Below are 21,139 nucleotides of genomic sequence, written 5' to 3' on the forward strand. Positions count from 1 at the left end.
TATTCTTTGATCCGAAAATTTTCTGATATTCGTTTGTACATATAGTACCAGCTGTTGCAGGAGTGGCCATGGCGCTTAAACAGCTTCCTCTGAATCTTTGGATTGGATTCTGCTGTTCCCCCATACGGCTCAGATCATGTTCATTGTTCAGGTTGGGACCCCACTCGATCTTATTCTGTTTACTTTAGCTAATATTGATTCAGATTCACAGATAAAGCTTTGAGATGGCACCTCGTGTTAATGGCTGCCAACCCACCAACTCCGGGGAACGGCATCAATCCCCTGCATGAAAATCCATTCGACTGCAGCTGAATCAGGGCTCTCTCTTCAACAGATTAAAAATTCTCCATCGTCTCGCTTTCTCCAAAGAGAGATGCTTCAGCTTATTTCACGGGTAATGTTCGATAATGCCTTACATTCCATCAATTCAACATTTCCTTCTGAATTCCATTTCCACCCATGGATTTCTTCCTCTTGCAGAGAGAGAGAGCAGCGGCGGAATTCAATTCAATGGCTCCTTGCCGGCGGTGGTTTCCATCGTTCGATGTAAATTTCTTCAGTAAATGTAAGTCTCGAATCCAATCGCCCTCTTCAAGCCACTTTCACAGTAGTGCCATGGCCGTCCCCATATCTGGAAAGATTCCCCCTTAAAATATAGTCGTTTATGGACATCCAAGTCAGCCAAATAACAACCCAAAATAGAGATGTCTCGAACGATTGAAAATCATGTATTTCTTCCGGTAGTTCTTAGATTGGGTATTCTTCAAATGCTTATCACAGTTAGATTTAGAATATAATTTGCGGTTTTCTAGAATCCAAGAATTGACAGATTCAAGAAATGGATACCCAGAAGTTGGATTGGGAGTTAGCTGAAACACAGGCTCATTTAGAAGGCTTTCGAAATTGAATTTTGTTTGAGTTTAGATCCAAATGACCTGTTTCATTTGAAAGAAATTATGGAAATTTTAGAAGTAACATTGACTCTGAAGATGGGACTCAAGATTTGGAGGCATTACTAATAGAAGGATACAATCTGAACGAAGATCTGAGTTGAATTCTGATTCTTTTTTGGGGTTCTGAATTTGGAAAATTGTTTTGATAATGGAGTGATGGAAACATATGAAGACTTCCTTTTTAATTTTTTTATAATTATGTTAAATTACTAAATTATTTGCTATAATTCTTTACTACTGGGTCGGTGTTTATATGAGTTAAAAATTTCGAAATTGTTGGGTGGAGGTTTTATTTTATTTTTTATTTAAATAATTGTAAGAAAAAGATGATGTTCAACTTGGAAGTTTGATAGCAGTAATAAACTGATGTAGGAAGTTTGAAAATGGTTTTATAAGTTTTTTACTTTACTTTATTATAGTGTGTTTGGATGATTAATTGATTTGCGGCCAAAAGCGTTTTTTTTTTTCTTTTCGAAAAAGAATCTAGAGTGTTTGAAATTGGAACAAATAAAAATCGTTTTTGGAACAATTAAAAATTAATTTTGATTAATCACTTTAAAGTTAATTATCTAGTTATTGATCCAAATCATTTGATGGGAATTTCACGAAGAATTATTTTTAGATGTAACGATTAAATTTGTTATTACTTTTGAGAACGGGTAAAGTAACACAAGTATTTTGATTAAAACTGTTTTTTTAAAATAAAAAGCAGCTTTTACAGTAACACTTATTTTTGTAAGTAAGAGAATAATACAAAGGGAGAGGAGGAGAGAATTTATGGTTTTTTTTGGGGGGGGGGGGGGGGGGGGGTGGGTGGTGGTTGTCAATTTAAGATTTATCTCACCGTATTATTTTTTTAGGCTAATTATATGTTTCAGTTTTTTTTTTTCAATTTAGTCACTGTTTTTTTTATAAGTTTTATTTTTATTATTATTATGTTGATTTCAACCACAGTTAGGTGAGAATTAAATCTTATGTTTTAATTAGTTGAGATATGTTTAAATTGACAAAAAAAAAATAATAATAAAGTTTTAATTTAGTCATCTATGTTTTAATATACAATTTAGTCCTTGTTTGTAAATATTAAAATCGATATAATAAACTTATATAGCACAATACTAAATGAATTAGTAAAAACTTAAATAAGAAAAAAATGTCACTTAAAAGGAGGGAAGTTTCTAACTCTTCTAATATTTTTTTTTACCAATTTACTAAAAATTTATCATTAACTAATTTTAAACTTTTCCAACATTTATTGATTTAATTGAAAATATTGAAACATAAGAGATTAAATTGAAACTTTTTAAACCAACATTATAGATTAAAACATATTTTTAATATTTTTATAATATATCGAATATATATATATATATATATTATTTTTTTAGTACATTTAGGAGGGGAGAATTCGAACTCGGCCAGAGATAGATGTCAATTATGGAGTTCGGAGTTAAATTTATGTTGGTATATAAAACATATTATTACTATATTAATATTTTGATATTTTATAACATGCATTATTTATTCAGTGCAATAAAAAATTAACAATATTTGAATGTAGATGGGTTAGTGCACTGTTCAAAATTTAACAACTCTTTTTTCAAAAAAAAAAAAAATCATAAAAAAATTATATAATCTGCAACGTGTTACATTTTTTTATGAATAAGCTGCATGCAGCTGACGTGTACTCTACAACATTCTAAAAGGAAAAATAGGCTGCCCTGCGTCGGTATCTGGTTTGCTCGGCCAAGCTCCACTTCCATGGCGGACCGAAATCCAAACTTCAACGCCGCCCATTTTGTTGATCCCCGGAGCGGTTTCTGTTCTCAAACCAAGATTTTCCACAGCCTCCGACCACCACTCTCACTTCCACCAACTTCTCAGCCTCTCTCCATTACAGAACACGCTCTCTCTCTCCTCCAATCATCCCCTCCGCCCGCAAACGCCTCCGCTCTCGTCGACTCCAGCTCCGGCGTCCATGTCCCCTACGCTCTTTTCCTCCGTCAAATCCAAAACCTGGCCTCTAATCTCAGAGCTCTTACCTCCCTCTCCAATGGTCAAGTGGCTTTTGTTCTTTCACCTACTTCTCTGCAGGTCCCTGTGTTGTATTTCGCTCTGTTGTCTCTCGGCGTTATTGTCTCTCCGGCTAATCCAACTGCTTCCGATTCGGAGATTGCTCATCAGGTTCAACTCAGTAAACCGGTCCTTGCTTTCGCTACGTCCTCAACGGCGTCCAAGCTCCCGCGGCTTCAACTCGGCACCGTCCTGATCGATTCCCCTGAGTTTCTCTCTTTGATGACCGGAAGCAATCGATCTGATGGAAGAGACGATGGCGGCGTCGCCGATGTCGAAGTCAATCAATCTGACTCGGCGACGATTCTCTACTCGTCGGGCACTACCGGACGAGTGAAAGGCGTCATACTAACTCACCGGAACCTCATTGTGGTGAACTCTGCGCCTCGTGGTCTCCACCCTATGGTCGACCAAGGAGAGATGGAGCCACATCCCGCCTCTCTGTGTCTGTTACCTCTGTTCCATGTTTACGGCTTCGTCATGTTGATTCGAGCGATTGCACGAGGCGAAACCTTGGTTCTGATGCACAGATTCCATTTCGAGGAGATGTTAAGAGCAGTGGAGAAGTATAAGGTCATGTACATCCCGGTTTCTCCGCCGCTGGTGGTGGCGTTGGCTAAGTCGGAGCTGGCGGCGAAGTACGACCTCAGTTCTCTTCAAATTTTGGGATGCGGCGGCGCACCCCTTGCGAAAGAAATCATCGACAAATTCCATGAGAAGTTCCCCAACGTGGAAATTGTACAGGTTAGCAAGAAACACTTTTCCTCCGTGATAGACCTCGTTTCTTCCTCCGATCATGTGCGTATCTGATGAACATTCCATCCTATCAATGGCCAAATTCTAATCTACTTTTTCTTTTTTTATTATAAAAAAAAATTTGAACCTAAACTTTCCTACTTATGTGTTCTTACCACCGCCCTTAAATTTTGGCAAAAGCTTTCGATATTTGGGCAATTACAGAAAAAAGTCAAATGTTCAATCCAACCTATAAAAAAATGCGCAAACCATCCGCAAATTATAAGGGATCCAACTGTTGGCAATTATATCCAATCATTTATGGAGTTATAGCTGGTTATTATTTATGGGTGGTTTATACCATTTTTCTTTATGGTGTTTCTAGTTGAAGTCTGTACAGTGTTAGGTCTACATTTGAAGACTAAATAAGTAACTTTAAATGAACGTCCAAAAATTTATAATCAAATACTAAAATAGATTCTGTAGAAGCTCAATTTCTGAAAGTACAAGATTGAGAATGGAAAAAAGGGTTCAAACATCTAAAATGATAAAAAGAAGAAGAGAGAATGATAAATGCTTTGTTTTCTTGACTAGGGATATGGCCTGACAGAGAGTACAGCAGGGGCATCGAGGACTCTGGGGCCTGAGGAATCCAATAATACAAGTTCAGTAGGTCGCTTATCTGAAAGTATGGAAGCCAAGATAGTGGATCCTGCGTCTGGAGAGGCTTTACCTCCTGGTCACAGAGGAGAGCTTTGGCTGCGAGGGCCAGGAATCATGAAAGGTTAGCAATAATCTGTTCATGTTTTTCTCTTCCATCATATTTAATTCGGGTACTCGAGTTTTAATCTGATTCACGAAGCCTAACAACTGAATTGTTATTATGAAATATAGGAGGAGATGACATTGCATATAGTTGAACTTTGGGGTCCCATTTAACTTCTGTGGACCCAAATGAATCATTTAATATATGTTCAACAATATCATATTATCGCTTGCTATTGAATTGGTGATTACCATATACGAATGCTACATTAATAACCATTATCTTGAATTTAAGTAGCCCCTCCCCTTAGCTGTCTTGTTGCGGTAGGGAGGCAGTTTAAGAAAGAACATGCTACGCCTGGCCCCCTTTTTCAGTTTACGTGATTATGATGAAGGGCTTTGTTTGACATTAGGCTGCCTGGCTAAAAAAAGCCACTAGAATTGGTTCTTGTCTGATGAACAGATCATCAAATGGTGTTTGATGTAGGTTATGTTGGAGATGACAAGGCAGCTGCTGAAACCTTGCATCCGGAGGGATGGCTAAAGACTGGTGATCTTTGCTGTTTTGATTCTGATGGATACCTCTACATTGTTGACAGATTAAAAGAATTGATCAAGTACAAAGCTTATCAGGTGAGCCATTTAAGAAGTCTCGTGTCTTCGACAAGCTACGTTTATCTACAGCCATTGTTCTCTTAGTACCTCTTTAGTGATTGAAATCCTTTCTTTGAACCAAATTCCAGGTCCCTCCTGCTGAACTGGAACATTTGCTCCAATCCAACCCCGAGATCATTGACGCTGCTGTGATACCGTATGAATCTCTTCTTTTCTGTATAGTTGACTGTTGAAAACTTGTCAATGCTGAGTTTTTTACATTCACTGCAAGCAAATCTTCCTGATGATATTTTTTACTCCTGTCGAGCAGCTATCCTGATGAAGAAGCTGGAGAGATTCCTATGGCTTATGTGGTTAGAAAGCCTGGAAGCAATATCACTGAGGCCCAAGTCATTGATTTCATTGCAAAACAGGCATGTTTCTCCATCACTTAACGAAAGTTAAAATGGGCATTGCACATTAGAGCACTGCTGATCATGGCTCCTCTGAAATTTCCAAGGTCTTATTACATTTGAACTGGACAATTTTCATCTTGCAGGTTGCACCGTACAAGAAAATTCGACGAGTGTCTTTTATCAACGCAATCCCGAAATCGCCTTCAGGGAAGATTCTTAGGAGGGAGCTTGTCAAACATGCCCTCTCTCAAGGTTCTAATAAATTGTAAGAAAGAAAGGGCCATGAAAACGTATACAGTTTGGCTTTGGCACCTCAGAAACTGGGCAGCTTTACAATCGTATTTCCAAGCCCCCATTCATTTGCAGCCTGCCGCACTGCAAAACGATAGCACAAGGCCAAAATTTCTTCCTTGCATTGTCGTGTTGGAAATGTCTTGTGCAGCTGCAAGCTGAATGATTGATTATTGTTTTAATTTAATGAACTGTCTGATTCTAGAAAAAAAGTATTTGATCTGAACTTTTTCTGATATTCGTTTGTGTATATATAAAGAACTATATCAGAACAGAACACGCTCAATTTGGGAGCCCTCTTGATCTTATTCTGTTTACTTTAGCTAATATTGATTCAAATTCACAGCCAAAGCTCTGTGGAAATGGCGGCCAACCCACCATCATATCATCATCTTCATCAACAACTCTGGAGAACAGCATCCACGATCTCCTGCATGGCCCATCTTCACACATATTAAAATTCTCCAAAAAGAGACATGTTTCAGCCTAATTTCTCAGGTACAGTGTTTGATAACTTCTTATTTACAGTCCATGAATTCAGATTTTCCTTCTAAAACCCTTGGTTTTCTTTATGTTGCAGCGCCGGAAAAATTCAATTTTGGAGCTCCTGCCGGCGGTGGCTTCCATCTTTCAAGGTGAATTTCTTCTGTAAATGTTGGTCTTGATTCCGACCAATTCAGCCAAAAAAACAACCCCAAATAAAGAAGACACCTCTGTTATTGTGTTTCCATATTATTTGATCTTCATTTTAAGTTTCGTCTATATATTAGAAAATTCTAATATTTATTTATTTTTCGTTTACATATGACTCTTATATAATTTTTAGACCTTGCATCATTCTTGGTGAATGAAGTATTATATTGTCTAACTACCACGGGACCGAAATAACCCATTGATACCAAAAATCAATCCCGTAGATGTAAGGTTGGGATGATCAGTGACAGATCTATGATTTTCATTCAGCAGTACAATACACATTAACGTGATTGCATCGTCATAATATTATCTACAATAGCTATTCTATTGCAATAGATAAAATCAATGACTTGACTTAAACAATAGATGTAAAGAACTAAAAGTAAAAGTCTAAAAAGAATTAGAATCTTATTTGTCAACTGTATATTGGCAAGAATTAAACTTAGAATCACGCAGATGATATATATTAATAGAATTGCAAATAGCCAATAGACCGGACTCTAATTTGTGATTAAATATGCAAATTGTATTATACTTCTATTACTTCAAGGGGGCACATGCCCCTTGGCTCCGACGTGGATTCACCCATGAGGATGATGGGTTGAGAGGTACTCTATGAATAGGGTTGGAAATGAATAGTCTCCAACACATTATGGTATGTGATTAAGCTATAGTAGATCTGTATATCTTGAAAGAGAAATAATCGTCTTACTTATAGGAATATGATAATGATGACTTTTTTAATATTCGAGCCCACCTCATCAGAGGCTGATTTAGTGATTGGATTGAGTTAAGGTGTATAACTTTATTTGATCTTATTGTCGAGGTGAGGTCCACACCTCATCAGAACGAATGAAGACATCTATAGCTCGAACTTCTTGACGTATGAAGGTTTGATCACTCCTGAAAGGTGGTGATTATCTATGAGTCGACTTACTCATTTTCTCAAACAAATACCTTGTGAGCATGTAAGCTCCCATTGTACGCTCATTCGTGACTATTATTATTGAGACAAAATTTTTGGTGGGACTTGGGAGTGCTTTTTCCAATTGTGAAAATGAGGAGTTTTTTCTTTCTTTATTTTCCTTCTTTTTCTTTTATTTTCATCTTTTAAGATGGAAAATATTTAGGTAAGAATCTATTTTTATGTAAAAACGAACATAGTTAACGGTAATGGAGATATATCTCCAACTCACCTCCACATATTTTTACATTAAATACTTAAAGGATGTTTGACAATTCATTATTCTTTTTAACCTTCTCTATTTTTACTACGTTTCTCTTTGAGTTGTCAGACATCTCACATAGTACTTTCCCTAATAAGAATATAGCATTATAAATGCTTGATGTAGAAACTTTGGGACGATTCTGTAATTTCATTGTTAATTCAATGTTCCGTTAATAATGACTCTTTTGGTGAATTGAACAGAGTCCATAGTAAAAGACTGTTTGATTGGCGGCGCATTACCTTCTTCCATGGCTGATCGGAATCCAAACTTCACCGCCGCCCATTCTGTTGATCCCCGAAGCGGTTTCTGCCCTCAAACCAAGATTTTCCACAGCCTCCGACCACCACTCTCACTTCCACCCATTCCTCAGCCTCTTTCCGTTATCGAACACGCCCTCACTCTCCTCCAATCATCCCCTCCTCCCGCAAACACCTCCGTTCTCGTCGACTCCAACTCCGGCGTCCGTGTCTCATACTCTCTTTTCATCCGCCAAATCCGAAACCTCGCCTCTAATCTTCAAGCTCTCACCTCCCTCTCCAATGGTCAAGTGGCTTTCATTCTTGCACCTACTTCTCTGCAGGTCCCTGTGTTGTTGTTCGCTCTCTTGTCTCTCGGTGTCACTATCTCTCCAGCTAACCCTACTGGTTCTCACTCCGAGATTGCTCACCAGGTTCGACTCAGTAAACCGGTCATTGCCTTCGCTACGTCCTCGACGGCGCCCAAGCTCCCGAGGGAGCTTGCCAAGATTCTGATAGATTCGCCGGAGTTCTTCTCTATGATTATCGAAAGCAAGCGATCGGGTGGAGTTGATGATGGCGTCGCCCAGGTCAAAACCAATCAATCCGATTCGGCGGCGATTCTGTACTCGTCTGGCACTACAGGGCAAGTGAAAGGCGTATTACTGACTCACCGGAATTTGGTTGCGGCAAACGCTGTGGCTCATGGTTTCCAGTTGATGGTCAGCTCAAAAGAGAAGGAGCGACATCCTGTCTTCTTGTGTCTGTTACCTCTGTTCCATGTTTTCGGATTCATCATGTTGATTCGAGCAATTTCACGAGGCGATACTGTGGTTCTGATGCAGAAATTCGACTTCGGGGGGATGTTAAGAGCTGTGGAGAAGTATATGGTCACGTACATATCGGTTGCTCCGCCGCTCGTGGTGGCGTTGGCCAAGTCTGAGCTGAAGGTGAAGTACGACCTCAGTTCTCTTCGAATTTTGGGATGCGGCGGCGCTCCTCTTGGGAGAGAAATCATCGAGAAATTCCATGAGAAGTTCCCCAACGTAGAAATTACACAGGTTAGCAAGAAACACTTTTATAGACCTCGTTCCTTCCTCCAATCATGTGTATTCGACGAATACTCCATCCTATCCATGATCAATTTCGAATCTATTCTTTCTTTTTTATTATTAAAAAAATGAACCTAAACTTTCTTACTTATATGTTCTTATCAACGATGCCCTTAAATTTTGCGCTAATTTTTAACATAGCCCTTGTTTGCATCTTGAAAAAAATTGTACAAATCACCTCCAAATTATAGGAGAGGTTACAATTATACTGACAAGACGTATGGAATGGTTGGGTTATAGTTTATGGGTGGTTTTTACCATTCTTCTTTATATCGTTTTCAATATAAGTCTGTATAATGCTAGGTGTATCAATATTGTAAGTCTGATATGTAATTTAGAAAATAAGTAACTTTAGGTGAACGTCCAAAAATTTATCAACAAATACTGAAATAGATCCTATAGATGCCCAAATATCTGAAAGTACAAGAATGAGAATGGAAAAAGGGGTTCATACATTTCAAATGATAATAAGAAAAACAAAGAATGATGAATGGTTTTGTTCTCTTGACTAGGGATATGGCTTGACAGAGAGTACAGCAGGCGCATCAAGGACTTTGGGGTCTGAGGAATCCAGTAACACAAGTTCAGTAGGTCGCCTATGTGAAAGTATGGAAGCCAAGATAGTGGATCCTGCATCTGGAGAGGCCTTATCTCCTGGCCACAAAGGAGAGCTTTGGCTGCGAGGACCAGGAATCATGAAAGGTTAGCAATAATCTGAGTTTGTCTCTAGTCCATCATATTTAATTCTTGTAAACACTCTATATGTCGGGACTCAAGTTTTGATCTGATTCACGAAGCCTAAAAACTGTTATGAAATCAAGGATAAGATGACATTGCATATATTTGAACTTTGGCGATTTAACTTCCATGTTAAGAACTTTTGTGGACCCAAATGGATCGTTTAATAATATATGTTAAACAGTATAACTTGCTTCCTATATATGTATGCTAGATTAGTAACCATTATATATCTTGGATTTAAGTAAGGTCCCTCCCCTTATATGCCTTGTGGTAGGGAGGCAGTTTATGAAAGAACATGCTACGCTGGGCCCCCTTTTTCAGTATATGAGATCATGATGAAAAGGCTTTGTTTGAGATTAGGCTGCCTGGCTTAAAAAGCCATTAGAATTGGTTCTTGTCTGATGAACCGATCATCAAAATGGTGTTTGTTGCAGGTTATGTTGGAGATGACAAGGCAACTGCTGAAACCTTGCATCCGGAGGGATGGCTAAGGACTGGTGATCTTTGCTATTTTGATTCTGATGGATTCCTCTACATTGTTGACAGATTAAAAGAATTGATCAAGTACAAGGCTTATCAGGTGACTTCTTTAAGCTGAGCCATTTAAGAAGTCTCGAGTCTTCGACAAGCTACGATTACAAATGTCAACTGTCATTGTTCTCTTAGTACCTCTTTAGTAATTGAAATCCTTTCTTTGAAACAAATTCCAGGTCCCTCCTGCTGAACTGGAACATTTGCTCCAATCCAACCCCGAGATCGTTGACGCTGCTGTGATACCGTATGGATCTCTTCTCCTCTCTTCTGTATAGTAGACTGTTGAAAACTTTTCAATGCTGAGTTTTTTACATTCATTGCAAGCAAATCTTCCTGATGATATTTTTACTCCTGTTGAGCAGCTATCCTGATGAAGAAGCTGGAGAGATTCCTATGGCTTATGTGGTTAGAAAGCCTGGAAGCAATATCACTGAGGCCCAAGTCATTGATTTCGTTGCAAAACAGGCATGTTTCTCCAGCCCTCAAGGAAACTTGAAATGGACATGCACATTGGATGCTGGTCATGGATCCTCTGCTATTCTCCAAGTCTTCTGATATTCAAACTGGTCTATTTTCATCTTGCAGGTTGCACCATACAAAAAAATTCGGCGAGCGTCTTTTATCAACGCAGTCCCAAAATCACCTTCAGGGAAGATTCTTAGGAGGGAGCTTGTCAAACATGCCCTCTCTCATGGTTCTCATAAGTTGTAAGAAAGAAAGGGCCATGAAAATTTATACAGCTTGGCTTTGGCACATCAGAAACTGGGCAGCTTTACAATTGTACTTCCGAGCCCTCGTTCTATCTCGACCATTTCAGAAGCATTTTCATTTGCAGCCTGCCGCACTGCAAAAAGATAACACAAGGCTAAACTTTCTACCTGGCCTTTTGATGTTGGAAATGTCTTATGTAGCTGAAGCTGAATGATTGTTGTCTTTATTTGAAGAACTATGTCTGATTCTGAATAAACATCCTTCACGAGAATAAATCAGAAGTCTTTGATCTGAAAATTTTCTTATAATTAATTTGCACATATTCAACCAGCTGATGCAGGAGGAGTGGTCATAGCGCTTAAACCACTTCCTCAGACTCTTTGGATTCTGCTGCTTTGAGCCTCTCACTTCCGGTGGGTTTCGTGGGTGGTGATTGGAGCTTCCAGTTCTGGTCCCTGAATCTTCCATGGCGGCGTTGTCTCTGCTCAGAACATGTTCAAGTTAGGATCCAGTCTTCAACTCTGTTCACCGCCAAAGCTTTGAGATGATGTAACGCGGAAACGGCCGCCAACCCACCAAATCACCATCTTCATCTACAACTCTGGAGAACAGCATCAATCTCTTGCATGACCCATTCGACTCCAGTTAAATTATGGCTCGCTTATTTCACGGGTACAGTGTTTGATAACGCCTTACAAATCCATTAATTTCCTTCTGAATTTCACCCATGGTTTTCTTCCTCTTGCAGAACAGCGTCGGAATTCATTCTAAGAGCTCCTTGCTGGCGGTGGTTTCCATCTCTCTCTGATGGTGAATTTCTTCTGTAAATGTAAGTCTCGATTCCGATCTCCCTCTTCAAGCCACTCTCACCGTGAGGAGCGCACTACCCCCTTGCTGAATCAACTTCACCCAAACCTGAGATATTTTACGTCCAAAGGTTTATATAGAAGGCTACTAAATTTCATGGGAAATTAATTGAAAGGAGTTAGCATTCGAGAAAAAGTTGATTCATGTTCGAGTTTAGAGCCAAATGACCCGTTTCAAATTGGAGCAAGTTATCGAAATTTTAGAAGTAAACATTCCAAGATAATCTGGAACTAGTTGTTCATGGAAAGAGGCTCGAGGTTTGGAGTCATTCATGCAAAGAGTTTAATCAAAACACGGTCTATTATGAACAAGAAAACTAATTTCCTTATAGGAGGATGCAATCTGAACAAAGAGATAACTTGAATCCTCTTTGAACTGACACTGTCAATGAGTAAGGGAATATGGCAATTGGGATGACAGGACCTTATATGAAACCAAACTACTAAACAAGACAAAAAAATGCCTCGTCCGACGTCACTCACTAGCATATATACTTAATTCCCCTGCTGCAAATGCTATATACAAACAAACTAATCAAGTGGGCCCCTCTCTAGCACTGTTAAGTTTGGCCCTTGCATTATTTCAATAACTCATAGATATCAAAATCAATCTCATGAATTTGTTATTATTTGGACTAGAATCCTTTACCGCTGTTTCGGTGTTTTTATGAGTTAAAAAGTAAAAGTTGTTGGTTGGAGTATTTTTTGCAAGCAAATTTCCCTGATGATATTTTTACTTCTGTTGAGCAGCTATCCCGATCATGAAGCAGGAGAAATTTGTATGGCTTTTGTGGTTAGAAAGCCTAGAAGCAATATCACAGAGGCTTGAGTCATTGATTTCATTGCAAAACAGGCATGTTTCTCCATCTCTCAAGGAAACTTGAAATGGGTATTGTGCGGTCATGGCTTGTCTGCTATTTTCCAAGTCTTCTTCATTCAAATCGGACCATATTCATCTTGCAGGTTACTCCATACGAGAAAATCCGGCGCAACGCTATATCCCTAAATCGCCTTCAGGGGAGCTTGTCAAACATGCTCTCTCTCACGGTTCCAATAAGTTGTAAGAAATAATGCCATGAACAGGGCTTATAGTTCGGGACCTCAGAAAGTGGGCAGCTTTACAACCTACCGCACTGCCAAAAGACAACATAAGGGCTGGGTTCCTTGACATTTTGGCATGCGTATTATCTTCATTTAGAAGCCCGCCTAATGTTTCTACATGATTGTTGTTCTATGATTTGAAGAAGTGTCTGAATTCTGCATGAACTTCCTTCACGAAAATGAACCGACTCTTTGAGCTGAAGATTTTCCGATATTAGTTTTGTGTATATAATACATCCAACTTCCTCAGACTCTTCGGATTCCGCTGCTCTGTGGTGGCGATTGGTAGCTTCCAATTCTGTTCCCTGAATCTCCCATGGGCCATGGCGGCGTTGACTCTCTCAGAATATGTTCAAATTGGGAGCCACTCTTAAAACTTTTTTCTGTTTACTTCAGCTGATATTAATTCAAATTCACCGCCAAAATTTGAGATGACCCCACGTGGAGATGGTTGCAAACCACCACATCATCATCTTCATCTTCATCTAGTCTATTGCAGTTCCCAAAGTTGGCACGGAAACCGATAGGTGATTGATTGGGCTGTTATCCTTCTTGCGTAATACGGGATTGTCTCACAGTGGATTACGCTATGTACCTCCATGACGATAATCTTCTACGTTCCTATCTTACCCAAAAGAGATTCCCAATTGTGCTGCATATTTATACCAACACCATAGCTCTACAAAGGTGCACCGCATAGTTTTCACTTGAATAAGAAGAAGAAGAAGAAGATGGGATCGCTTGGAATGTATTCTGAACCAACGAGGAAGACTAGCAGAGGCTATGACGTTCCAGAGGGAGTAGATATTCGGGGGCGTTACGATGAAGAATTTGCCAAGATCCTTAACAAGGAAGCCCTGCTATTTGTGGCTGATTTGCAGAGGACTTTCAGAAACCATATCAGGTATTCGATGGAATGCCGCAGAGAAGCCAAGAGGAGATATAATGAAGGGGCGTTGCCTGGGTTTGATCCGGCGACCAAATATATAAGGGAATCGGAGTGGACATGTGCATCAGTCCCGCCGGCAGTTGCTGACCGGAGGGTGGAGATCACCGGACCTGTGGAGCGGAAGATGATCATCAACGCACTCAATTCTGGAGCCAAAGTTTTCATGGTCCGTTCTCTCTTCCTTTCTCTACTCAAGAATTTGTTTTCGTTCCTTGGGAGAATGTAATTTGATGATCTGACAAAAACATATTAAATCAATCAACTGTTGGAAAACATCAAAACAGGCGGACTTTGAAGATGCACTGTCACCGAACTGGGAGAATCTGATGAGGGGGCAAATTAATCTGAAGGATGCAGTAGATGGGACTATAAGCTTCCATGATAAAGCCAGGAACAGGGTTTATAAGCTGAATGATCAGACGGCCAAGCTCTTCGTCCGCCCTCGAGGTTGGCACTTGCCTGAGGCTCACATATTCATCGACGGCGAGCCTGCCACTGGTTGTCTTGTGGACTTTGGGCTCTACTTTTACCACAACCATGCCAATTTCCGGCGCTCTCAAGGTCAAGGCTCTGGCCCTTTCTTCTATCTCCCCAAAATGGAGCACTCCAGGTAAAAGTAGAACTATCATTTTAACCATCCAAATCTTCTTTTATAATCAATTGGGCATGTCGTTTGAGAAATTGAATTCTGTTTGGTGTTTGCAATGAGAATCTCTCTTAGGTGATGCGTAAAGATCTGGTAGAGATTGATAATTCATTAGGAAAGCAGGTTAGATAGATAGCAATATGTAGAGAATGAAAACCCATGGTTAGAGGAGATTGAGAGCAAGTACAAAAGAGGAGAGTTTTAGAATTGAGGCTACAGAATTTGAAACGAAATAAAATCTTGATGTGCTTATTGAAAAATATTATTGGCCCGATCCCTTTGTTATCATCAGAAACTTCCAAACAAAAAAAATCTCTTTACAAGTCACATTGAGGGCTTTTTATCTTCGGTCATAATAGATTCCGGTGATCACATTATAACATCATTACAAGCTATGTGACATGTCATCTGCGATTCTGCAGGGAAGCTAAAATATGGAACAGTGTATTTGAGAGGGCAGAGAATATTGCGGGGATAGAGAGGGGCAGTATCAGGGCCACTGTGCTAATTGAAACACTTCCAGCAGTGTTTCAAATGGATGAAATACTCTATGAGCTGAGGGATCACTCTGTGGGATTAAACTGCGGTAGATGGGATTACATATTCAGCTATGTCAAGACCTTTCAGGCTCACCCAGATCGCCTCTTACCCGACAGGATTCTAGTTGGCATGACTCAACACTTCATGAGGAGTTATTCTGATCTCCTTATCAGGACTTGTCACAGGCGTGGTGTGCACGCCATGGGAGGCATGGTATGTATAAATGCACAATCTCACATCCAATTCGAAAGATAAATTAGCATGCTACCACCTTTCTAGCTCTTAAAAACCGGTACTTCACATCTAGAGTATTGACAGTAGCATTTTACAGGCTGCTCAAATTCCAATCAGAGATGATCCAAAGGCAAATGAGGCAGCGCTGGAGCTAGTAAGGAAGGACAAATTGAGAGAAGTAAAGGCAGGACATGATGGAACATGGGCAGCACACCCAGGACTGATCCCAGCTTGCATGGAAGTGTTCACCAACAACATGGGGAATGCCCCCAACCAGATTCGATCTGCGAGACGAGAAGATGCTGCAAACCTGACTGAAGAAGACCTCTTACAACGACCAAGGGGTGTCCGCACAATGGAAGGGCTCCGCTTGAACACCCGAGTCGGGATTCAGTACTTGGCAGCATGGCTGACTGGGACTGGCTCTGTGCCTCTCTACAACCTTATGGAAGATGCAGCCACAGCAGAGATCAGCAGAGTTCAAAACTGGCAATGGCTGAAGTATGGAGTGGAGTTGGATGGAGATGGCCTTGGTGTGAGAGTGAACAAGGAACTGTTTGGAAGAGTTGTGGAAGAAGAGATGGATAGGATTGAAAGAGAAGTTGGGAAAGAGAAATTCAGAAGGGGAATGTTCAAAGAGGCTGGCAAAATGTTCACAAGGCAATGCACAGCTCCAAGTTTAGATGATTTTCTGACCTTAGATGCCTACAACCGCATTGTGCTTCATCATCCCAGGGAATTGTCCAGGCTCTGAAAGCCACAACTTCAACAAACCACCTTCTTTCGACGTCATCCATATAACCAATAAACGAGTTATTTTGCTTCCTTTCTCTTCTCGTCGATCGGGTGAGAATACCGTATTTGTACTGTAAGACTTTGTTCTTTTGTCTATTTCTTTTCAGGTTGTGTGGTTTTTTGAAGATATTTAAGCAATTGTAAGCAAATTTCGACTTTCTATAATCCTATAGTTTGCTGTTTGCTTATTTGATGCATGGGAAGTCCTCTGGCTTGCTAATCTCTCTCTCTCACACAAGATAATAATCCAAGTCTTTTAAGCTAGCAAGCAATTGAGTGTACAAAGATAAGAGTTCTTTACAACAAGATTCACACAGAGATGAAAACTGACATGATTTAGAAGGATAAGAGTATCCCAAAAATATTGTTAAATTAAGGTTATTTTTAATGGATAGCCAAAATATTTGTCAAAATGTAGCAATTAATTTTTTAGTTTTACAAATATGGCAAAATTTTTAAAATTAGATTTTTGTTTTCTTTCTTATTTGAATTTTGTTGTCGTTATTAATATACTTCATATTATGTATATAAGTGATAAATCTTTTTACGGTCAAAGATTTTGGTTCAAGTAATATGGTAGTTTTCTTATTTATATATTAAATATATATCATTGATATACTTCGTTTTAGGTATATCATTTATATAACTGATATACATAATATGAACTATATCAGTCGCACTAAATATATTAATGATATATTTCAATATTTGGTATATTATTGATAAATTTTCTTTGCGTTGAAAATTTTGGTTTAAGTAATATTGTAGGCTTCTTATTATTGATTGATCAAGTATATCAGTGAATATACTTCATTTTACATTAATATATAATTGATATATTTGTTATTAGGTATAACTGATATAGCGAATTTAAAATATATTACTGACATAACTGATATACCTAATATGAAATATGTATATGTATGTATTATATATATATAGAATAAGTCATACCAAATATATCAGTGATGTATATCGTCGATATATCACTAATATAACTAATATACATAATATGAAATTTAACCATTATATTTGATACTAGGTGTATATCAATCGAAGAAGGGTATCATCAACTTTTCTATTTTTTTTATTTGGATTGGACCTTTTCCTTTGCTATATTTACGATTAAGAAAAACAAAAATATATATTCGCTATTAAGAATTAATTTTTTGCTATATCCGCAAGCGACCCTTAAATTAATCGGAAGAAGCTTAGTAGTAAGGGTTAGTTAAATTAATTAGAAAAAGCTTACTGATAAGGTTTGGCTAAATTTAGGGTTTAAGATTAGAAGGTAACTATATTTAGATTAGGGTTGGCTCACTTTGAGAAAAGAGACTGTTTATGCAGAGATGTGCACCTGATTGTAGCTCGAACTCGGCCTCCGGACCGACCGGAACACTTGGGCGGACCTGCACAAAAAGGTGAGCACTCCGACGATCAAGTCAGTATAGGTCGGATTCCAAGTTTAGTTCGGAGCCAGAAATCATCGTACCTGATCGTGTAGTGAAGTCCTCTACTTATGGGTGGTAGTCCCGCTAATCTCGCGACGGTTACGTTCAGTAATCTCGGGACCGTCGGTTACACCCGGTAATCCTGGGACCGACGGTTACGCCCGATAATCACGCCGTAGACAGCCGCTCACATCGGCCCCTACCAAGCTCCCCGGTAGGTCGGACCTGGGCCAGGTTCACCTCGGCCCTCATACTTAGCATTGTCGGCGTTGGTGGCGGCCATCTCGGCTATCCGAGCTGGGCATGACTCATGAGCCATCTTGGAGCATCAATGGGGGTCCTCCACGTGTCCAGGGTATTCCCCTCCCCAAACATTGGCCCCCTCTCGGTCTGGTCCGATCTCGACCTGGCAGAGAAGTTCATTTGACTTGCTTTGGACACGTGGCGACTTCCTATTCGTGGGAAAATACAACCGTCGCGGAAGATTTATCGTCGGAATATTCAAATATTCCGACGCTTCGGATCCCAGAGAGGATCCTTGCCGCTCGTTGATTACACGTGTACGGTGGGGAAATTCTTCCGGCGGGCTATAAATGCCCCCAATCCTTCAGATCATACCTTACGTTCCTTGAATTCTTGGAGTTCGATCTGAAGGCAGCTCGAACCCTTGGTAGGTCGGTCTCTTCCCTCTCTCTTTCGAACGTAATTGCCATGTCGTCCTCTATTAGCAGCAACCTAGGATCCGATTTAGCTCGTAGGTTAGAGTCCGAGCTCGAGGAGATAGAAAACTTTAGAATCTCCGATGACGGGGAGGATAGTGACGCCTCCACTTCAGGTCAGGGTTTGAAATACCCTTCTAGGATACCTGAGCACTACCTCGGATCCCTTCGTAGGGGGTTCGCTATCCCTGAGAACATCCTTCTCAGGATTCCGGAGGAGGGGGAGAGAGCTGACAATCCTCCAGAGGGATGTGTCACTCTCTACTTCAAAATGTTTGAGTACGGCCTCAGACTTCCCCTTCACCCTTTTGTCCAAGAATTTCTCTTCCGGACTGGGTTGGCTCCGGCTCAGGTGGCCCCCAATGGGTGGGGTGTCATTTTCGCTTTGGCCATCCTCTTTTGGCTACGAGCTCGGGATAGTGAGGAGACCGAGCTGTTGGACGTAGATCAGCTCCTCGCGTGCTTCGAGGCGAAAAGGATAGCTAAGAAGCCTGGTCGGTTCTATATGTGCGCAAGGAAAGGCGCAGGCGGTATAGTTAAGGGGCCGACTTCCATCAAGGGATGGGTGAGGAAGTGGTTCTTCGCTTCCGGGGAATGGCTCGCAAAGGACGAGTCAGGTCGTTCCTTCTTTGACGTCCCCACTAGGTTTGGGAACCTAGGTACGGAGTAGTTCTTACTTTTCGTAATTTTCTTCTGTCATTCAGGTCTAACTCGGATTCTGTCTTCGTGCAGTTTCAATCCGACCAGTCCCCGAGCTTACGCAGGCCTCCTTCGATACGCTGAAATACTACAAGGAGCGCTTTCCGAGGGGTAGGAAGGTCGGAACCCTGGTGACTGACGAACTGCTGCTTGAGTCCGGGCTGCTAGATTACAACCCTGCAGTTCGTCCCATTGAATCCTCAAGGCCGAACTCTGAACTTGGTATGCCGAGCTTGCCTTCCCCCTTTTTCCTCTAACCTTGTGTTGACCCTTGTTTTTATTTCGCAGCCATGGTTTGCGGTTTTGCAAGCGGCGTGAAGCGCAAGTCTAAGGGCCGAGCCCATGCTCTTGAGGCCGCCCAGAGTTCGAAACCTGCCACCCCTACCGTGGCAGGGCCTGCCTCGGAAGATCCAGCCCCGGTGATCGAGCTGGAGTCTTCTGGGGGTCCCTCGAGGGAGAAGCGCCCCAGGGATCACACCGAGGTGGTGGACACCCAGACCGACGCCCCGCCTTTGGGCGAGGAGGTGAGGGAGGAAGCCCCTCTGAAGCGAAGAAGGAAGAAAAAGAAGGCGATCTCCCCCTCGGAGGTCGGAGCTTGCAGGGTCTTGCCTGCAAGTTTCGCAGATCGGGTGGACGATCCTGCGGCCAGGATGGGCGGGACGTCCGACGTGACGGCGCGGTTCAGAATTGAGCCGTCAAGTTCTGGGGTGAGGGACCAGGTGTCCCGCATCTCCGCTGCAAGTTTGGACCGCTGCCTAAGGAGGGCGTCCAAATTTGTGAGCGCCCCTGGGTCCGTTCTGCAGAGGACCATCGACTATGCCGCCGAGGTAAGACTAATGCCCCATTTTTGCTTGATTTCGCCCAACAGGTAGTTCGATCTAACTTTTTCCTTGTACCATTTCTCAGGCGTTCGTTGCTTCCATTCAATCGGCTCTGGCTGTAAAGGCCGAGCTGGATGGGAGGGAAGTTCTGGCAGCGAGGGAGAAAGAGGAGTTCTCCGCTGCCTTGGAGGCTGCTTCCTCCACCATGAAGGATGAGCTGCTGAAGGCTCACTCTGAGGTGGAGACTTTGAAGGCCGAGGTGGAGTCTCAGGCCGAGCTGCTGAAGAAGGAGGAGGACAGGCGCAAGGCCCAACTCCGAGCTGCCCACGCTATCACCAGGGGCTTGGAGAGGGAGAAGTTCCAGCTCCTGAAGGAGAAGGACGACATGCTCCAGGCGCTTGAAGCGAAGGATAAGGAGTTGGAGCATGCGACTGCCGAGCTGGAGACGGCGAAGGAGCGCCTCAGCAATGGAGTCCTGCTGGAGGAATCGTTTAGGCAACATCCTGACTTCGATGGATTTGCCAAAGACTTTTCTGACGCGGGCTTCAAGTTCCTCATGAAGGGCATTGCTTCCGACATGCCCGACCTTCAGATCGATCTCAGCGGTCTGAAAAAAGGTATGCCGAGAAGTGGGCGTCTGGGCCTGGCGGCACCCTTGGCCCCCAAGCGTTGGTGGATCAGTATGTCAGGGATCTGGACTCTGACTACTCCGATCCCGAAGAGAACCAGGTCGGCTCCACTCAGGAGGGCGCTCCCCCAGCAGGCTCTTAGGCGACCACCCTTCACGAGGCCTTTTGCTGTTCTCCCTCCCTTTTCTTTTTTGTTTGTAAGTGTCAGGGCAGAGCTGCAAGGTCTATAAGCCTTGGCTCTGCTCTTCATTCAATAAAGAGACTCCCATTTGCTTCTACTTTGTTGTTAGCAACCTCTTTTCTTCGCCCTTCCTTTGCACTGCAGCTAATGTCACCTCGCACCTCTTACTTTTGAGGTCGCGCCTTTAATTAACATAATTGGAAAGTTTGAGTTTGAATCTCTTGATGTTCAATACATTGCACCAACTCTGGATTTTTAACATTTCATCCTTAACTTAAAAAGGTAAAAAGGCTAAAATCCTAAGCCCGTAGCTATTCCTCATATCGTTCCTCGTACCCCCAAGTTCGGAGGCTTGATCATTTTGAACTTTCCACATCGCCCCCTTTGCCTTGAAGGTTTGAATTTTAAGTTCGTCAGTGGTT

General features: G+C 41.4%; 4 protein-coding genes across 7 annotated transcripts; all 4 read left to right on the forward strand.

Moving 5' to 3' along the window:
• Positions 1-7: 7 nt before the first annotated feature.
• Positions 8-6,630, forward strand: LOC111008806 (4-coumarate--CoA ligase-like 9). 4 transcript variants are annotated; one of them, XM_088121720.1, is made up of 10 exons: positions 8-145; positions 212-394; positions 481-565; positions 2,660-3,770; positions 4,356-4,545; positions 5,014-5,159; positions 5,270-5,337; positions 5,452-5,554; positions 5,680-6,325; positions 6,408-6,630. In XM_088121720.1, coding segments are annotated over exons 3-9 (1,746 nt in total). In that variant the 5' UTR covers positions 8-145; positions 212-394; positions 481-563; the 3' UTR covers positions 5,806-6,325; positions 6,408-6,630. The 4 variants fall into 4 exon arrangements, with proteins under 4 accessions (XP_087977846.1, XP_087977845.1, XP_087977844.1 ...); XM_088121719.1 differs by having other exon boundaries at positions 12-151; positions 204-394; XM_088121718.1 differs by having other exon boundaries at positions 12-151.
• A 1,265-nt stretch (positions 6,631-7,895) lies between these two features.
• Positions 7,896-13,870, forward strand: LOC111008964 (4-coumarate--CoA ligase-like 9). Its single transcript, XM_088121722.1, has 8 exons — positions 7,896-9,049; positions 9,613-9,802; positions 10,276-10,421; positions 10,552-10,619; positions 10,738-10,840; positions 10,961-11,758; positions 11,835-12,805; positions 12,916-13,870. Exons 1-6 carry the CDS (start codon positions 8,000-8,002, stop codon positions 11,084-11,086), a joined length of 1,683 nt encoding a protein of 560 aa, XP_087977848.1. The 5' UTR covers positions 7,896-7,999; the 3' UTR covers positions 11,087-11,758; positions 11,835-12,805; positions 12,916-13,870.
• On the forward strand, positions 13,785-16,414 carry MLS (malate synthase). Its single transcript, XM_022281846.2, has 4 exons — positions 13,785-14,168; positions 14,287-14,612; positions 15,071-15,401; positions 15,520-16,414. The coding sequence occupies exons 1-4, from the start codon at positions 13,785-13,787 to the stop codon at positions 16,174-16,176; spliced, it is 1,698 nt and encodes a 565-aa protein (XP_022137538.1). The 3' UTR covers positions 16,177-16,414.
• Positions 16,415-17,099: 685 nt separating this feature from the next.
• LOC148212568 (uncharacterized) lies at positions 17,100-20,814 on the forward strand. The gene is made up of 4 exons (XM_088121453.1): positions 17,100-19,046; positions 19,120-19,308; positions 19,375-19,913; positions 19,993-20,814. The coding sequence occupies exons 1-4, from the start codon at positions 18,380-18,382 to the stop codon at positions 20,764-20,766; spliced, it is 2,169 nt and encodes a 722-aa protein (XP_087977579.1). The 5' UTR covers positions 17,100-18,379; the 3' UTR covers positions 20,767-20,814.
• Positions 20,815-21,139: the final 325 nt, after the last annotated feature.

This window comes from Momordica charantia, assembly GCF_013281855.1.
Source record: "Momordica charantia cultivar OHB3-1 chromosome 3 unlocalized genomic scaffold, Mcharantia_2.0 BLBB01000003.1, whole genome shotgun sequence".
NCBI classification, from domain to species: domain Eukaryota; kingdom Viridiplantae; phylum Streptophyta; class Magnoliopsida; order Cucurbitales; family Cucurbitaceae; genus Momordica; species Momordica charantia.

Bases quoted from the DNA above. Each gene is read 5' to 3' on its own strand.
- LOC111008806 (XM_088121720.1), top strand. The intron at 4,546-5,013 runs GTTAGCAATAAT...TGTTTGATGTAG, and splicing joins AGGGCCAGGAATCATGAAAG to GTTATGTTGGAGATGACAAG. The intron at 5,338-5,451 runs GTATGAATCTCT...CCTGTCGAGCAG, and splicing joins ATTGACGCTGCTGTGATACC to CTATCCTGATGAAGAAGCTG.
- MLS (XM_022281846.2), top strand. From the start codon at position 13,785: ATGGGATCGCTTGGAATGTATTCTGAACCAACGAGGAAGACTAGCAGA. The intron at 14,169-14,286 runs GTCCGTTCTCTC...ACATCAAAACAG, and splicing joins CTGGAGCCAAAGTTTTCATG to GCGGACTTTGAAGATGCACT. The intron at 14,613-15,070 runs GTAAAAGTAGAA...GCGATTCTGCAG, and splicing joins CCCAAAATGGAGCACTCCAG to GGAAGCTAAAATATGGAACA.
- LOC148212568 (XM_088121453.1), top strand. From the start codon at position 18,380: ATGTCGTCCTCTATTAGCAGCAACCTAGGATCCGATTTAGCTCGTAGG. The intron at 19,309-19,374 runs GTATGCCGAGCT...TTTATTTCGCAG, and splicing joins AAGGCCGAACTCTGAACTTG to CCATGGTTTGCGGTTTTGCA. The intron at 19,914-19,992 runs GTAAGACTAATG...ACCATTTCTCAG, and splicing joins CCATCGACTATGCCGCCGAG to GCGTTCGTTGCTTCCATTCA.
- LOC111008964 (XM_088121722.1), top strand. From the start codon at position 8,000: ATGGCTGATCGGAATCCAAACTTCACCGCCGCCCATTCTGTTGATCCC. The intron at 9,803-10,275 runs GTTAGCAATAAT...TGTTTGTTGCAG, and splicing joins AGGACCAGGAATCATGAAAG to GTTATGTTGGAGATGACAAG. The intron at 10,422-10,551 runs GTGACTTCTTTA...AACAAATTCCAG, and splicing joins TCAAGTACAAGGCTTATCAG to GTCCCTCCTGCTGAACTGGA.